The sequence below is a fragment of the Callorhinchus milii genome, unplaced genomic scaffold (assembly GCF_018977255.1).
Source record: "Callorhinchus milii isolate IMCB2004 unplaced genomic scaffold, IMCB_Cmil_1.0 Scaffold1, whole genome shotgun sequence".
Classification (NCBI taxonomy): Eukaryota; Metazoa; Chordata; class Chondrichthyes; order Chimaeriformes; family Callorhinchidae; genus Callorhinchus; species Callorhinchus milii.
The window spans coordinates 3,721,718-3,740,607 of NW_024704742.1; the positions used below are offsets into that span (position 1 = coordinate 3,721,718).

The following is an 18,890-nucleotide window of genomic DNA, read 5'->3' on the forward strand; positions in this document are numbered from 1 at the left end:
GACAACGTTGCAATAGGTTTCAGGGCAACTTTTTTTTTTCTTTCAGTTAATCCCCATCAAGCTGGTTGGATTCATTCACTGATCATAGACCTATGCCTAATCACAACAACTTGCATTTATATATAGCGCCCTTCACGTGGGATAGCGTCTCGGAGCGCTCGACAGGGGCGATCGGCAAGGACTGGTGTGATGGGAGTGCGGAATTTTGTGCGGGTGAGAATCTGGGCGGCGGAGTCCTGAATTGGCTGTATTTTGAGTACTGTGGAGCTGGGGAGACCAGCAAGGAAGGAACACAAAGTAATCGAGCCAAGTAATACACAGGGTAGTCACAAGGCAGCTAACATCCTTATCCTGCAGCCCAATTAACATTATATCCTCATTTCCACCAAGCACTGCGTACTCAATGTACCAACGTTTCGTAACCAGCAATTGAATCCACGTGGGGATGTAAAGTGGAGCAGTTTAATCTGCTGGCAACAACAACAACAACAACAAAAAAGACTAAATTAAATTGAGCAGAATTGTACCAGGGCAAAATAGCTGCAATGTGAACCAACAACGACAACGACTTGAGTTCAAACAGCGCCTTTCACGCACGGTAGCGTCCCAGAGCGCTTAGAGGAGACGAGGAAAGAAGTGGAGAAAAGAAAGGAGTTCTAGTCACCAATTCCTCAGCAACTCCAGTAACCTTCCTCTTACATAAGCAAGGACCTCAGTTACATGACAAGGGTCATGAACTCTCACAACCAAATAAGTGAGCCAACATCTTAATAGCTCTACAGATACTGCTATTTCCAGTTTGGAAAGCAACAAATCAAGTGGGAAGCTATTAAATCTGTGGGTTTAAGAAAGTAATGCGGCAGGACCGGGGATTTCAATGTGTCCAACAAAATATTTTGTCGTAAATATTGCCTCGTTTAAGAACATCCAGATGTGAGCCAGTCAAAGTGGGATTAAATACGTTAAATTCCACTATGTACCATTTAATAAACACTTGTCAGACGCAATGACTTGATGTCAAGGTCACAATTTCCCAAAGAGCAGAGATCGGACTGATATACTGGGAGTACAAGAGAGGTCAGATCGGTTCAAACTGTGGATAAGTTGATTTATAAAATCAAAGCAGATTACTGAATACAAAACCAGTAAGGTTCAAATAGAAGGCTCGGGGGCGGTGGTGGGGCGGGGGTGTGGGTGGGGGGGGGGGGGGAGTTGTTTAAAATTATTAATTTTAAAACATTTTGCCAAGTGACAGCCGACATCCTGGGCAAATACAAGGGTAGGGGGGAAATCTAAAAATCTGATTTTGTAGTGCAAAATTGTAAATCAAGGAGAAATTGAGGATTTTTAAAAAAATATACAGATTTTTTTTGATGAAGTGACAGAGACGGTGGATTGCAGTTGATGCAATTTATATGGATTTTCAAAAGGCATTTGATAAAGTGCCACATAAGAGACTTGTAAGCAAAATAGAAGCCCGGAGTATTAAAGGGACAGTGGCAGCAGAGACAGAACTGACTGGGAGACAGAAAGCAGAGAGTGGTGGTGAACGGTTCCTTTTCTGACTGGAGGGAAGTGTGCAGCGGTGTCCCCCAGGGGTCGGTAATGGGGCCACTGCTGTTTTTGAGCTATATAAATGACCTGGAATTGGGTATAGGGAGTACAATTTCCAAGTTTGCAGATGACACAAAGCTCGGAAAAGTAGTAGGCAGTGAGGAGGATAGTAGAAGATGGCAAGAGGACATAGACAGACTGGTAAAATGGGCAGACACGTGGCAGATGAAGTTTAATGTGGATAAATGCGAAATGATGGATGCATTTTGGGAGGAAGAATGAGGAGAGGCAATATGAGCTCGATGGCAGAATCTTAAAAGTGGGTGAAGGAACAGAGAGACCTGGGGCTCATATAAGAAAATCTTTGAAAGGTGGCAGGACAGGTAGATAAAACTGTTAAAAAAAAAAGCAAACGGGTTACTTGGCTTTGCAAATAGGGTCATAGAATACAAAAGTCAGGAAGTTATGATGAACCTTTATAAAACACCGGTTAGACCTCAGCGAGAGACTGTTCAGTTCTGGGCTCCACCCGAGGACACCGATTTAAAATAGTTGTTAAAAGAAACTGAGGTGAGGAGAATTTTTTTCATACTGCGAGTTGTTGGGATCTGGAATGCATTGCCTGAAAGGCTGGTGGAGCCAATTCAGTAACAGCTTTTAAGAGAGAAGTAGATGAATTATTATTTGGGGAGGATAAGTTTGTAGGGCTATGGGGAGAGCGCGGGGGGAGCGGGATTGATTTGCATAGCTCTTTTCTGGCCTCCTCCCGTGCTGTATAATTCTATGATTCTACTGTATCCATGCTGCCAAAATTAAACTGGTCTCACCTCGTTCAAAATGTAGTCCAACCCATGTTGAGTGGGGCTGTTAGCTTGGCTCAGTTTGTAGGACTCTCACCTCTGAATCATAAGGTGTTGCGTTCAAACTACACTTTAGGGTTGAGCTGATTTTTTAGGCTGACACGATAGCGTCAGATAAGATGCTTAGGCAAAGTTCCACCCACCCACCTGCCCTTCAACAACAACTTCTATTTATATTGTGCCTTTCACACCGTAGACAATAAAGGTTCCAACGAGGAAAGATAAGGAAGTTTCTCCCTGTGTCCTTCTTATGGCCAGGACACCTCATGCCTATTTGCGGGACATTTAGGACGCACGGTGGACTCTATGCAAACGCAAGTTGCCGCCTCGAAAAAAAAGTCCTCGTACTCGATGGTCACGTTTTTGTCATTTCAACATTAAGGTACTATAAAAACGCCCGTTCTTTCTTACCCAAGAATTAAAAAGACTGTTGGGTTTTTGCAATCTATTCGTTTCACGCTGAGAAATCAAACGCTAATTGGCAATTTGTGCCTGTCCACCAAACAGGCAAGTGGTAACAAACATCAGAATACAATTCAGCTTCCATAACCTCGAAAGCACTCCCGAGTTTTGAGTTTCCCCCAGTTATACTCCACATGGGATTAACAGTGTGCAGTTTACTTAGAAATCTTTCCCAAATGTGTCGTACAGATGCCATTGCAAACATGCTTAAAACCAAGACCACAGCATCAATCGTAATAATCCTTTATTTTAATCCAGTGCCTTTCAAGTCAGGACGATGTCTCTGAAAGTGCTTCACAAGATTTCCTGTCAAGTGCGATGATTGTGTGTTTTGTAGGTGAATGCTCTCATATCATATCCCTGGTTGTGTTCTGTGCCACAACTCCCAGCGGTGTTCCTGGAATTGTCAACCGTCTCATACTATACTTGGAGAATTACTGTCAGGTGCCCTATTCCAAGCTATTTTGTTGTTGAAATGCCCTGAAAACCAATAAAATTCAGGCATGGTTATATACTAAGTGCTTGCTGATCAGGCTAAGCAGGAGACAGGGATTCATAAAAAAACAGGAACAAGTTATCCAAAATAGTTTTTTCTCCAGAAAAAGTCAAGCACAGGACGTTGAACTGCACTAGACTGAGCAGAAGCTAAAGGCAGAATCATTGCCAAAGCCCGTGAAGGGTCGTGCCCCCTCTAACTGACCGGAGGAGGGTTTGGGTGAAGAACACCTGACAAAGAAACATACCCTACAAATAAATTGGACGAAGCATTTGTGGAGGCCTTGTAGCTCAGTGCTGAGAGCGCTCACCTCGCAAGCAAGAGGACACAGGTTCAATTCCCGGGCAGGACAAAACGTTGGGCAAGTTTTCGTACTCCACGCTCCTGTTTACCCAGCAGTAAGTAGGAAGCTGGTAGTTAGTCGATTGGTGGATCGCTTTTCTGGGGCTAATAATCCCTTCAAAAATAAATTAATAAATAACTAAATAAATAATCGTAATAATAATTTGGTCACTCAATCCACGACTGTTCTGTGGGACGCTGCTGTGAGCAATTGGCTGCTGGGCTTCTCCCACAAAATATACAGTCAATTCACTTTACAGTCTGTTCCGTGAAGCGCTTTGGGACGTCTCGAAGATGCGATAAGGCGCTATATCAAATGCAAGGATTATTATTATTATTTAGCACTTTCATCATACCTCAACCCAAGAAACCACTTGAGAGCTCATTCATTGGACAGTACTGATGAAAAGGAACACCACAGGCTATATACTTTGTACGCTGTCACTTTCTCAATGAAGGATGTCCGACCAAGATAAATATCACACTGAGAAAGTTATAGCAAAGCTTCTCCACATGAAATATTCTTCCTTAAGCACTTCCTTCATCTGTCAATCATCCCACAGGGTAGCGCTATGCAGAGAAGTTAAACTTTAGTAGACTATACTCTTGTTCAGAGAAGGCTGGCGAGGTGGAACCATTAATTCTGACGGCTTTCATTACCAGTCAAGCTCTTTTCGATCAGGCAAACATTCAAATATAGGAGGAAGATACCAGCACAATTTCCCCGTGTACAGTTTCAGATCCGCAAAGCAACAACAATTAGCTATAATATATAGATATATATATATAGAACACATATATAGATATATATTTATATAGCGCCGTTCACGCCAGACACCATCTCGGAGCGCTTTAACCATGGGTCAGCCTGCACCTCATACATGTAAATATAGCAAAAGAAAATAAAGTCCTAATATGCTTTACATTGAACAGTGACACCTGAGAGCGCGGCACACACTTGGCCTTCAGATTTATCATCCGCAAGTTCTGCGTTAAACCGAGTGCGTCCGTTAAGAGATGCCGTGACGCTATTCAAGAAGGGATGATCTGCCGGCCAGCACACCTGCAGACCCTCCAGCCGCGTGCCTCGCGGCTCTGTGCGCTACGTTTGCTTCTAAGAACAGTTACTACACTTTACGGGAATTTACTTGCAAAAAAGCACATCGAGATGATTTGAGGCCGAAAAGCTCTGTAAAAGTATTCCGTGTTTTCCTTGCGAACGCAATGCAGATGTCGCGGGGGGTCGGTGTATAACAAGGCACAGTGTAACATTTCGACAGAAACTACACTGAAGAACTTTGACCGCACTAATCCGCCAGTCTATAAACAGTCTACCAGGAATGCAAACAGATACTGTACATGTTATGCACAAGCGAAACAATACTTTATTCCCCTCCCCCAACCCACCCCGACTGATCAGTCCGAGCTTGTTCTGCATCGAATTTCTGAAAATGTCCCGCTGGAAGCACAGAAGGAAACATCTACAGTCCACCCAAACTTACTCCCAAAATATGCCCGAAGGCTGCAGTGTACACACATACCACCAACCTGCATTACAACTGTGGCTTTCTGCCAGGAATTTCTCAGGCGGCAAGTTCTGGATGGGCAGGAAGGAGGGAGACTGGGAGAGGGGAAGCGAGGGGAGAGAGGGAAATAGTATTTAAGAATCTAATTGTTGGCGCGGACACGGCGAATGACGCAACTCTTTTTGCAACTGGTCAACCTTGATGATAATGGCAATAACCCTTGCATTCGATCTGGCGCCTGATCGTGTCGTTGAGACGTCTCAAAGCGCTTCAAGGAATACACTGCAAAGTGAATCGACTGTCTATTTTGTGAGCAGAACACGGCACACTTTTGTTTATTGGGTTAAGTCTGGGCCAGTCATTCAGAAGATAGTAAACTAAAGCAGCTTTAGTAACATTTGTATTCCACAGAAATAGGGGCATTTGATGCAGCACCTACGATGTTGGAATGTTTCAAAGCTCATCACAAATTAATGGCACAAATCAAGTGTAGTGAATGCGATTTAATAATAATCCTTACATTTGGCACAGTGGCCTTTACATTGTGAGGATGTTTCAGTGCTGTTCACAGGATTTGTTGTAAAGGGCAGTTACCGTATGCACTGTGGGCAAAGCACGTTAGCCAATTTTGCGCACAGCAATGTCGCACAAGCAGCCAGAAAACAAATGAATTTATCTGGAGCACTGACAGAGAGGACACCAGGAGAAACTCGTCTTTTGAATAGTTTCGTGGGACCTGTAAAGTCGACCCAACAGGCAGATGGGATCTCCTGTCTAAAGCTTATCCAAAGGATGGCACCTCCAACAATGCCACTATCCCCCCCAGTACAAAACAACAAAATCCTTCTAAGTAACCTTTCGTTCAGTAGGGTAGCTGAAAAGAAACTTCGAGATGGAGATGGCAATTTCCTCGGAGGACTGATATTTAGAGAAGCATCTTGTTGGATTGAACTCCACGTGTCGAGCAGTCGTTCAGCTTAATCACACATTCTTTGTTGCGATTTTGAATGGTGAAACAAACACGATTAGGGACGCACTACACGCGCACACGGTGGAAGCGCACGTGGAGAAAGGAGCCAACGGTATTTCAAACGTTAGCAAAAGAGGGTAGACAGAATTTGCCAAGAGCCGCACGATACGTAAATGTTAATCATGAAAAGAAACGACAAAACTTTACATCCAAGATTAATACTATTAGATAGCAGGTCATGTGCTTGCATACAGCAAGTTCAAGACTTGACAAGACACCAAGAGCTGCAGACAGCTATGGAATCCGAGTTCAAGCTGAAGAGCCACTGAAAGCCTCAATTTTGATGCAACAAACAAGCCTCGAAACATTCTTGACATAACTATCGCTGGAGTGGGGCCTCATATGGCTGGCTTCACGGTGCAGAGAGTTCTCATCACATACAACTGCCAGAGCGAGAATTTTAAACAGGATTGAAAAGGCCGATTATAAATACTTTGAACCACATGGAAACGTACATATAAACATCCCACACACAGGCACTCGAAAGATTTTTTTTTTTTTTTTTAAAAATAAGCCTCACATTTTTCTTTAAGGATTAAGCTACTTATCACCTTGACTCGCTCCTGACTAACTTTGCCGCACATATTGGCCGTTGGAATGCAGCTGCAACATTTCAAAACAGAATTCTGTTCAACGCTCGTTAAACGGGAAACTATTGCTTGGCTCTTCTAATAAGGTACATTAACAAACGAGGCAAAACGGTGCGCAGTCTAATAGCCACCCTTGTGTGCTGTAAAATTTCCGGCTTCCTATAATTCTTATTACGTTTGATAATGCGCTTTATCACATCACCGAAATGCCTCAAAGCCCTTTACAGGATTTATATTGTAAAGTGGAGTGACTGCTCAGTTTTAAGCGGCAACCAATTTTTGCACAAAGCCAAGCCCCACAAACGGCCATGGAGTGAATGACCAATTTTATTTGGAGGATTGTTGGCCAGGATACCAGGAATAACTCTTTTCTGTTTTTTTAATATATTTTTGAACAGTGCCATGGGGAGCTTTAACCTCCACCTGGACAGGCAGATGGGACCTTAGTTTAATATGTCACCTGATGGACGACACCTCATACAATGCAGCGCTCCCCCAACACTGCACTGGAGCTCCAAGTCACGATGTGGGAATTCGAACACACAACCTTCCAATTCACAAGGTGAGAGTGCAACCAACTGAGGTCGGCTGACACCTGATACAGTGTACTTGAAAGCAAGATGCCAACTAGATTATTCGGAAATGCTAAGAACGAGATCGATTTAGAAATAGTGAATCTGTTCTAAGTAAATAGAGGTTGGATTATCTTTAAAAGTTTTTTCCTCTTTGTTCTTCCTCACCAGACATTTGACTCTTCTATCCTTCTGGGACATAGCTCATTGGGCTCTGGTGACCTCGGATACCATGCTATCTATATTTGGGTGGGCTATTTAGTCATGGAAAGGGAATACATGCCTTACACAACCTGAATTCATGGCCCTCATCACTGGTAGTTATTTGGGGGTTGGGGGCGGGGGGAGAAGAAAGGAGAAAGACTTGTTGATAGGCATCTGGAACTGGTTCCCTGTAAAGTGCGCCGAGACATTATTCTACGTGAAGGGCCCTATACCGTACAAAAGTTATTCTTGTCACCGTCAACAACAGCAACATGGGCAGAAGAAATCTTAAATCTCTAGTTCGAGGTATTTTCCGGCTGACGCACCAGTAAACTTACCTATTATCCCAATCACCCCCACTGTGTCTTAACAATTTTATGATGCGCTCTTTAAATGCACTTCAAGGTGTCTTACAAATGGAGAACGAAAACCATGTAAAGAGAGCAAACCCCAGTTTTATCTGCTACCAGCCAATATTTGCGTTGGAGTCCTGCAGCTCAGTGGTTAGAGCACTCGCCTCGCAAGCGAGAGGACCTGGGTTCAATTCTTGGACAAGGTGAAACGTTGGGCTCGTTTCCTTACCCCACACGCTTTTGGTTACCAAGCAGTAAGTAGGAACCCGGTTGTTAGTCGACTGGCGGATTTCTTTTCCGGGAGTAATAATCCCTTCAAAAAACATTAAAACAAATAATAATAATAATAATTTGGTCACTCAAGTCACGACCGATTGTGGGACAATCCTGGGCACAATTGGCTGCCGCGTTTCACCCACAAAATATTCAGTCAATTCACGACACAGTATATTCTGTGAAGCGCTTTGAGATGTCCTGGAGGACATGAAATTCAGAAGGATAATTATTATTGTGTTACCAAACCCCACAGAACAGTAGTAGAGACCAGGCAGTGTGGGTCACTGTGCTCCCATTTGTTTCCGCCCCCCCCCCCCCCCCCCCACCCCCTTTCCGCTTCTGTTATTATTTTTGGGGGAGGGGTTCAATTACAAAAAAATGTATGAGTAAAACTTATGAAGTTATGTGCGGAGCATCATTGCATTGTTTTGCTCTGATGCTGCCCCTCTTAATCACAGTAAGCATTCCCCTTACTTGGGGATCCAACTCTAATACCTCAGGCGAGTTTGGCTACTTTCCATTTGTGGTTGCCAGCAAAGACGTTTTGGCCGCCACAAAATAAAAGCAGCATTAGTCTCCTGGTAATCCACGATCAGAGAAATCAATTCCCCCTCCCCACCCACCCACACCCCTGAGACCACCATAACATTCCCAAGATCGGTTGGAGGGACTTTGCTAGTTATGTTTTACTCTCACGTGGTCAGTTTCTGGCCCGCTATGTAAGGCTTCCTTTGTGTTACGCCAGACGAGTGAACGCAGACAATTTCAAAACAAGATTGGAGAGAGCGAGAGAGCCTGGGTTTCAGGCTAAGTGACTGAATGTGTTGCCAATGTCTATTTATGGATATCTCAATGCACACCAGCTGCTCAACGGGGCTTGGTATCACAGCCATACTTACACAAACGCACATCTGAGAGTTCAGACATCTTGATGTACAGGCAAATTGGTTGTTCCTGTGACTCATCAACACACCTCTACACCCTCCTCACAGGGCAGTGAACTACAGCTCCTCGGTTTTGTTCTTGTGCGCTAATACAGTCCGGTGTTTATAATCTACGCCAATCTCCACCCATTCCTTACTCCCTCGCAGACGCTTCTATTCCCTTCTCCCTCATGTGTGTATGTATCTAGCTTCCTCTTAAATGTGTCCATATGATCTACTTCAAACGTGGCTTCATGCAGCGAGTTCCACATTCTCACTATCCTCTGCTTCAAGCAGTTCCTCGTACAATCCCGCACAGATTCCCCCAGTCGCCATCTCATACTTGTGCTCACTGTTATGGACTCTGGAACATGTGGGAATAGCTCCTTTATGCGTTAGAAACCTGATCTGTGAATCCTCTCGTTGTAGGTTCGTCACATACCTTCACAGTATTCAGAAAAACCTGAACCGGCAATAAGGCAAAAAGCTCGATCATCTTTGTTTAAGAAATTAAACAGGTCCTGCATTATAGCTGTATTATCCTCGAGATCTGCCTCTAAGCAACATTAATTTTACTGCCAGTGAACTTATTCAGCAGAGAGAGGAACGTTTATGTTTTTTTATATACTGTTTTTAAGACTGCAGCTTTATCTTGGCTGACTGTTTTATTAGCACACAGATTGCCAATCGGGATGAGTGAAGGTAGCAGGTAGCTTCCCCCTCGTCAGAAGGAGAACGTTTCAGCTGGTCGCAAGGACAAATATCTTTGCAGCTACGTTTCTGAATGGGGAAAAGGGTGACAGGCGAGGCTTCGCGAACTCGCACGATACTCAGATGCTCGGGAGACAAGCCATCCGAAAGATCAAAGGAAATGCATCGGTGAGGAAGGAAAATAGGGAGATTGTGACAAATGGCTTGTTCCAAACACAAAGTCATTCACAGCTATAAAAGCCTGCTCCACTGCAGATCGAAAATAGTTCTCAACTGCTTTTTAGCAGGAGTCTTACCACAAATGAAATCGGAGCCACGGTGTGTCTCTCCTCCTGCCTCAACACAGATCACATTCACGGCCAGCAATCGAGCCCCATTAAAAAGTCATAACAGGATATTTGTCGAGGCATTTACTGCACTAATTATCACTAAACCCTCGGTTTATTCACATCTTTAAAAATAGACACGTGCAAATGTTCCTGTGCAACTCAACCGGTCATTATGAACCGACAACTGACATCATTCGGTGACTGAAAACAACTGGATTGAAGCTATCGACGTTACTTTCATCCGTGTGGTGGGGGTGGTTGGTGAAATATCCTTTGCAGGTACCATTGAGATTATATTGGGGACAGAGGTGGTGGTGGGGAAAGGAGAGAGAGAGATAAGAGAGAGAGGGAATTCCTTTGCTTCACAATGGCTAAAAACATAACTATCACAAAGCAAATCACTCCAAAGGTGAGAACAAGACCTGTTGAGGGTGTTCGTTGGACCGAGGTAAGCAAGCGAGGCAAGAGAGCGAGCGAGGCAAGAGAGCAGCACCATCTGCAAAGCAGCTGAATAGTTCACTCAGAAAGCCTCTTCCCTCGAGTTTCCCTCGTTCCCAGAGAAGGAGGTTTGGGAGCAGGCTGTCGTAGGTCTGAAGCTCCCTTTTTTTGTGTTTGCTTCCACAGGAAATTTCAGGCGTTCAAGAAACGCCTGCAAGAAAGCATTCAGCTTTGTAAACGATAAAGCACAGTATCTAAATGTGCTTGGATCGCACTTCGTTACAGGAAAACCGGACGACTTGAAGACGCTGCGCATTGTTTCTCTGAACGTGAGGGTAAACGCAAGTTTAAAAGAATCCCTGAAGTCTTTTTTTTTAAATTGGCCTGCTGCTTCCAGGGGCTGATAGGAGAATGTTGGAATCAGCACTGGAGAGTTACGAGTCACTAGACTCAAACAAGTCCTGACAAAATAAGTACTCCAGGCAATAAATTCAATGCAATGGAAGATTTAACACACACATCTGGCCCGAGCCCTGCACAGAATTTGTACTGTGAGGCCGGGCGAACCTGCAAAGCACAGGCTGCCAACACATGGTCTCAAAGCACAGCGAGGGAAAAATCAGCAAACACTGTGCTGCTAGCAAGCTGCAAGGTTCGCAGATTACAATCTTCATAGATTGGCTGCGACCGACGCAACCCTGTGATAATGACACTGCCAAGATTTTTTTTTGGGGTGGGGGGGGGCAGGGGAGCGGGGGTTTCTATAGAAAAAAAAAGGGCCAAATCGTCCCAGCGTGAAGCCAAATGAAATGTTCAGGGGATTTTAACGTTTGTCATAACGCAGAAAATTGACTTGTCAACAAATTGACTTCTTCTACCTCAATTTAAAGTCAATCTTGGTTCCCAACAAAGATTAGTGATGAATGGCGGTTTAGTTCGCAAGCAGTCCGATAAAATCGTATCAACCCCTCCCCACCCCCAAATAAAGAAAGGTCTGTCCTGGTTGAAGTCCGATGAGGCAGTACGTTAAATTGAGCAATGGTTAATGCAACACTTACAATCGCAGCAATTTAACATCACTAAAGACCTTTGATGGAGATTATTGACCTGGATGGCAATCTGTATTGGATACATCTATTCAAGATATCAGACCTTCAAGTCTCTTTCGCTGGGGATGGGCAGTGGGGGGGGAAAGAGTGTTAAGATGCAGGGGACATGACACTTTGGGAACAGTGCTATCTGCTGCTATCCTTTTAGTGCATCCAGTGCCAAATGAATCTCTAAGAACATAAGAATTTGCTGGCGATAGAAGACCAAGGTCCATCCATCTAGTTCACCTCTCACAATCCTGGCAGTCACTTGACATGTCGTGTCCCAAACTATTTACTGTATCCTCAGATATTACTTTCTTGCAGAAATCTATCTAATTTTTTCTTGAAGCATTGTCTGCTTCCACTGTCTCCCTCGGGAGCCTGTTCCATAAGTTTATTACTCGCTCACTGAAGCAGTGCTTCCGCAGATTTGTTCTGAACTTATCCCCCTTCAATCACAGGCCGTCGTGTCTGGTTCCTCTGTTCAGTGCCGGATAAAACAGCTTATCATGGACTATGACAGTCCGTCAGTTAGAAAGCGCGGGGTGGGTGGGTGGATGGGACTGAGCCTGAAGTAATTTGTGTTCAATCCACCGACACATCAGTCAATATTCACTGCTCTTGGAAAAAAATCAAGTGATTGAATGTTGCCATCACTGCGAGAGAGGGTTTCGTTACTACTTTCAAAGTTAAATATTTGGCAAATTCGTAGAGGTTTACAATGTGCAGCATCACAGCATAATATTGTTATAACATTATACTGGGGTTACATTTTCTGGGTAGCGGATTTCAGATTACTTGCTCCGCGGTTGTATCGTATTAGTTTCTGTTCGTTCGCACTTAAAACAAATACCCGATCAAGTATCACCACCGGAATAGGAAAACACAAAAGTACGTCATCCGTCCGGAAGAAGTCACTATCTTTCCTCCAAAAAAAAAAACCCCACTCGTTCCATTTGCGTACTTCGCACGCACTCGTGGCTTCAATATTTGTCAACAGCTCTGCAAGTGGGTTTAGAGCAGGGCATTATCTCGTGTTACCAGCCGGTGGGCAGGTCAGCAAGTGTTTCCATTAATAACCTGCAAGAATACCAGCACAGGGTCCCTGCAAAGGTCACTGGCAATCACTCCTCATGACCGCCAAGCAAGCTTTCAAAAATCCACGCTTCCGACACTTTAAAGGAAACTTTTGATTTTATTTAAAAATTGCGTGGTACGCACATCCCTTTGGAAAGTATAATAAAGTGTCCTTCTCGAATACTGAACGCAATCTGCTCGCAGGCCTGAGTCAGTGCCAGCTCTGCCCTCGCTGGCAGGAGGCATGCAAGGTCACCCCAGAGTCTACGTTTCTTTGCAAATAACTTGTGGATTTTTTTTTTGTGTGCTGTGAAAGCAGATTCTCTCACCAGCGGGGAGACTTGTACAATTCAGTCTATGTCGGCCTTCCTCAGTGGTACCGCCCCCCCCCCCCCCCCTGCGCCACTTTGGGAGTCAGAAGGTTGTGGGTTCAAGCTTGGAACTCATAATAGTTTATGCTGAAACTCCAATGCAGTGCTGGGGGTGGTACTGCATTGTCGGAGGTGACGTCCTTCAGAGGAGATGTTAAACTGTTCAGATGAACATTAAAGATCTCATGGCACGAAGGGGAACCGCTGAGGAAGGCCGACATAGACTGAATTGTACAAGCCTCCCCGCTGGTGAGAGAAGGGGTTTCCCCCGGTGTCCCTCGCTAACAATCCCCTCAATAAAATTGTTTATTCGCTTCACGGCTGGTTGTGGCACATTGCAGCGTGCAACTTTGCTGCCGTGTTTGCCCGCAGGACACACCCTCGCTGCACTTTACAGCGTATCCTGTGAAGTGCTTTGAAACGTCCTCCCAACGTGAAAGGTGCCATACAACTCTAAATTTGGATTGGATTTCACTGAATCCGATCAGTTATGGTACGAAAACGGAGGACCTTAGGCAGATATCGTGCGCTCGTCTCTGCTGGCGACAATCGCAGCATGAAAAGCAAGCCCTGCAGAAGGGGAAGCCAGGAGAGATAAATGTCATCTTTAATTAAATTCCATTCAGTGGGTCATTGGACTTTAGAATACAGCAAGAACAGACACTGTATTCCCTCCTGGATACTGAACGCTCATCAAGTTGTCAACAGGCATGTTTTATTCCCATCAGAAAGCAGCCTCTTTACTTCCGATCCCAAAAAAAAGTACAAAGAAAATACCAAAAAACACCTCCGGGCTGCGAACAGTCTGAGACATCGATCCAACCACCCTAACAAAGTGCATGCTGTACCCTTTAACACTTCCGCAGCGGTAACACTGGCTAACTTGACCGAACTGATCACCTCTCACCGTCGCACACAGCCTGCGATGGTGGTGCGAGGCTGCAAGTCGGCAGGAGTGTGCGACACAACTTAGCAGCCACTTGTATCCGAACTGTGAGCCAAGACGAGAGATTTGTGGGGGTGTGTGGTGTGGAAGGAGTTTTATTAGGGTCTAGTTCTGCAGTTAAACTCTCGCCTTTGCCTCTTTCCCCCGCTCGCCGGGAATGTCATTGCACTGAAATGTGGATGTGATTGACGGCACACGCTCAGCGCGGAGGAACACAAAGGATGGGCTACATGGAGCACTCAAGGGGAAACTGTCGAGACAGATTGCGAGCAGATGCTTACCTCTGTAGGTTCATTTTCAAGGAACCTGTGCAAGCTTTGATCTTGTTCTGTGCCTCCAGATGCGTCATTCCCTCAGTGCTGATTCCATCAATGGATTGAACTATATCTCCTACTACGATGCTCGCCGTTGCTGCTTTGCCGCCTTCAGACAACTGGGGAGGAAAAAAAAACACATCGGACTTAAAATTACTTAGCGTTAAAGTCAAAGCTGATGGATGCCGGAGCCAAAGCAAGTGGTTATCACACAAGTACTCCCCCCCCCCCCCCACCTTACAAGGTTGTTTGCGGCTCGTTGAAATTTCACAACATAATAAGAATAATAATCCTTGCATTGATACAGCGCCTTATCACGTCTTCGAGCGTCCTCAAAGCGCTTCACAAAATATACCGTAAAGTGAATCGACTGTATAATTTGTGGGCGAAACGCGACAGTCAATTGCGCACAGCAGCGTCCCACAAACAGTCGTGGATTGAGTACCAATATTATTATTATATCCGATTGCAGGCAAATAAAATGCAAACGCTTCCTCAGTTATGCTACTGAAAATGCGCGTCACTACTGAACACGACACAACAAAAGGTAAGAGAGAACGGTATCCAGTGTGATCTCCACAATATTGGTAACTCGCGGACAGAGTTTACGACTCTCTTGGCTTCAGCCCGACGATAACATGAAAGGTCGACCCCCATCCAAGTCGCTTCCTCGCGCAACATGGCATTTCTTCCGCAGTTAAGAAGAAATCTGGCAACAAATAATGGCATTGCCCAATTGTTACAAAAAAAGCCCTCCCCAAAAAGACACTGGAGCAGGAAAGTGCTGCCTTTCCTAAGTGAAAGCAGGCGAAAGATGCCAGAACACAGGGGTCAAAGCACGAGCGCTCTTAAGTTTCTGTAATACGCACAGGAGCAAACGTGTGTCCACTAAGGTGAGCAAATTACCGACCATTAAGAGCGTAACAGACAGCGCATCAAAACTGCTGGGTCAATTTGTCAGGAACTTGGTTCCTGTCCTCCACGTAGAGTTGAAAGGAATATTGCGCACCTTCCCTAGGATATACTTTGAATGCATCAGACAGAAGACTCAATTAGCTTTACAACTGCACCGGTGGGAATGATTCACAAGTCATGCTTGTAAAAGGCAAAGCCATAAACCTGCCTCGCCTTTAGTTCCCGGCAGGTTTGGTTCTGCTTAAGATATTCTGGAAGCTTTCACTCATGCAAGGAGATCGAACCACTGTATCATCTGTCAGTATTCCATCACGTCACAACGTGACACTAAAGCCAAGCAGACACTGCCTCATCGCCAAAGCAGATTTAAACACATTGTATAATAGTGACAAGATACCGACTTACTTATCGTTCAAAACGGGTTTCAGAAAAGTAAATTGTTTGTTCTCGTTTCCCAGCCATACCCGAGGACGAAAGATCTGAATCTCACAGAATCAGGTCAAAGTCAGACACGCAAAGGAGATGTTAGAAATATTTTGCTCCCAGAAGACCCGATTCCTTCTAATTAATAGGACGAAAGACTCGCAGACTGAATACCGCAAGCTGAAACTGTTAACAAAAATATTCAGTAGGGAATTTAAAAGATTTGTGACAGGTTACGGATAGAAAGGATTACATTCGATTTGCGAAAACAAGAATGTAAAACGATCAAAGCGGCAGAAAGGACTTGAAATGATTTCGACTACTGCGTGTAAAAAAGAAACAACTTGCCTCAGTTTAATCTTGGGAGGTTTGTGAAATTTATAGGCAAATGCCATCTACTGCACTGCATTTGATCACCTGAAAAGACCAACAATTGACCAGCCTGTAGTAAAATTAACTAACATAAATGAGCAATCGTTCAAAGGCAAAATGCTACAAGTGGGAAGGACAAATCCGAATCCAGGAAATGCCTTGGTCGATTATGATCAAGGCTCTGATCAAATATTTAGACGATTGCTTGGGAAAATGTTCACGATTTAAAAAAAAACCCTCCCACTTAATTTTACAACGTTCTCAAGCGCGTGGGCGAACGCTGACGGAACGCGGTGGGGCAAACGTGCGGTTATCGCGCAGATGAATGTAGAATGCGCACGTCTGTTTAGCCTCGGAAAAGGCTACCCCCTGAAGCCCTCACAAAGGCCCTCTCATCATCAAATAAACGAGCGCTCTGAGACGCCGTCCGGCATGGAGGGCGCTATATAAATCCAAGTTGTTGTTGTTGGAGTGCACAAAGTTCTGCTGTTGAACAGCTCAGTCTTCAGTCCTGCAGGAGCAAGGCAGGTTGAGGGCATTCAGATCAGACGCTCAAGGTGAATGCAACTGATTCACGCAGATAGCGACTTATTAAACTTGCGTGAATAATAATAACAATAATCCTTACATGGTCGGGGGGGTGGGGGTGGAGAATGGAGCAGGAGAGAGAAAAAGATTAGGAAGAAAGAGAAGAGGGCGAGAATGGGGGGGGCGAGAAAATGCCAACTTCTTTTTTTACTGAAGCCAATTCCAGATATGCACGTAACAAGCCAATAATTGCTTTTAAATAACATGAACTCCAATGGCTTTCAAACGTAGGGTCAAAGGCAAGTTTGCCATCAGCAGAAACTAAATGTCAACTGATCCTGACACCACCACATGGTAACTGAAGTCAGACGTACTGAATCACCTGATAAGTTTATGTGCAGTGGGGAAATGGGAGGGTTTGTGATGGTGGTTGCTTTACGTCTATGACGAGCCACTGAGCTGCAGGGCTCCATGGTCGCTTTAACCCGTGTCGTTTCACCGCACGCGTCTCTCAACAGCACCAATACCTCCGCGATGTTCCACAGAATTTATCAAGTCTCTCGGCAGTATTGTCAAACGCCCGCAATTCTTGCAAATTATTTCTGTTGGCCCAGGTAATCACCATCAAAAGTAGCAGCTATTTTTGGAGGCAAACACAAAAGGCAGACACTTTTACACACACACACACACACACACAGACACCAAGAAGTGAATCCCCAAATTTATCTGGGGAATTGTCAAGCCAGGACACCAGAAAAGACTCCCTTCTCAGTTTGAATAGTGTCGTGGGATCTTTAGCTTCCAGCTGAACAAGCAGACGTGGTTTAATATCCAAAGGACAATGCATCTGACATTGCAACCATCATCCAGTACGTCATTGGAGTGTCAGCTTCGACTGTGAATTCAAGTCCCTCTTTGGGACGACAACCTTCGGACCCAGATGTGAGACGAACGACTGAGCCAAGCTGACACACCACATTCCCGTAGCTTTGCTTTATATTCACCTTTTATATTAAAAAAAATTGTTGTGCTTTTTCTTACCAATACGATGCATGTAACTGCAGGTAATGATGGCGAAAGAGTGAAGGGAGACTAGAGGTACCCTTCAAAGTGCCATATCGTAGACACAGGAATGCAGTAAGTCGTATCAGTTGGGATCATGCATTTGATGTGACTTACGCAAAGTATGAGTTGTGTGAAACCTGCATAAGTTATAGAAAATTCAACGGGGCTTGGGCAGATGTATGTCTTAGATTATATGATTTATATAGATCAGACTTATGTGAGATTTACTATACATATATATATTATATATAGGTTGCATAAAAGCCTTTCTTAGTGAAATGTTCCAATTAAGCAAGTCAAACAGTTCAGGGAGACAAACAGTAGCTTTTTACCTCATTGACTAAGACAGGGGTAAAGTCATCAGTGGAGTGTACTTGGTTTCAGAGATCACCCTTTTAGTGTGAGGTTGCCATCACATTTTTCCTTCTTCACCTAAAAATACGCAGCCTTTCAACAACACAACATTACATGTGTATGGCACCTTTCACGTCGGGAGGAGGTCCCCAGGCCCTGGACAATCAGTGTTTCGGACCCGAGCTGCGGGTTGGGATCGGGGAGGGAAGGAGGGTGATCGAAGGCACGGTCGAAGAGAAGGGCCTTGAAGGAGGCAAGGGATTGGCGAGGTGGAGGGACTACGAGGTGGAGTTCCAGAGGGTGGGGGCAATGGTGGGGCAGGTGAAGTGGGGGACGTGAAGCAGGTCAGAGCCCGTTGAGCCAAAGGGAGCGGGCAGGTTGGTAGGGAGTTAGGAGGTCGCGGAGCTAGAGGGGAGCGAGGCCGTGAAACTTCCAGAAATAGTTAACATTTCGGGATTTCCCAAAGGTTACTTATTAAATATCAATCTCTAACCAATGCAGCCTCAAAACTATTGTGAAACCGGTCACCCTGTTAACTAACACAAAAAACATTCACGAAACTTTTTTTGCGAATGTTTTTTGCATCAGTTAACAGAGTGTCCATTTTCGCCGTGATTTGTTGCACATTTGGGAGGAATTAGCTCATAAAGCTCTGTTAAAATTGCTGTAGCACTTATCTTTGGAAGTTTCCCATCAGTAATTTGGAAATAGGTTAAGAGGCAGGTTTAATGGCCGGTAAAATTGACTGATCAGCAATGAAAACAGCCA

General features: G+C 44.6%; 1 protein-coding gene across 7 annotated transcripts in view; it reads right to left on the minus strand.

The window, feature by feature from the left end:
* The window catches only part of LOC103184491 (PDZ and LIM domain protein 5), a 142,325-nt gene that overhangs the window by 88,806 nt on the left and 34,629 nt on the right, over window positions 1-18,890 (minus strand). For all 7 annotated transcript variants that reach the window (XM_042336462.1, XM_042336486.1, XM_042336474.1 and 4 more), the window contains exon 3: window positions 14,433-14,584. In XM_042336462.1, the coding sequence (XP_042192396.1) occupies window positions 14,433-14,584 (152 nt within the window). The remainder of the gene's footprint in view (window positions 1-14,432; window positions 14,585-18,890) is intronic.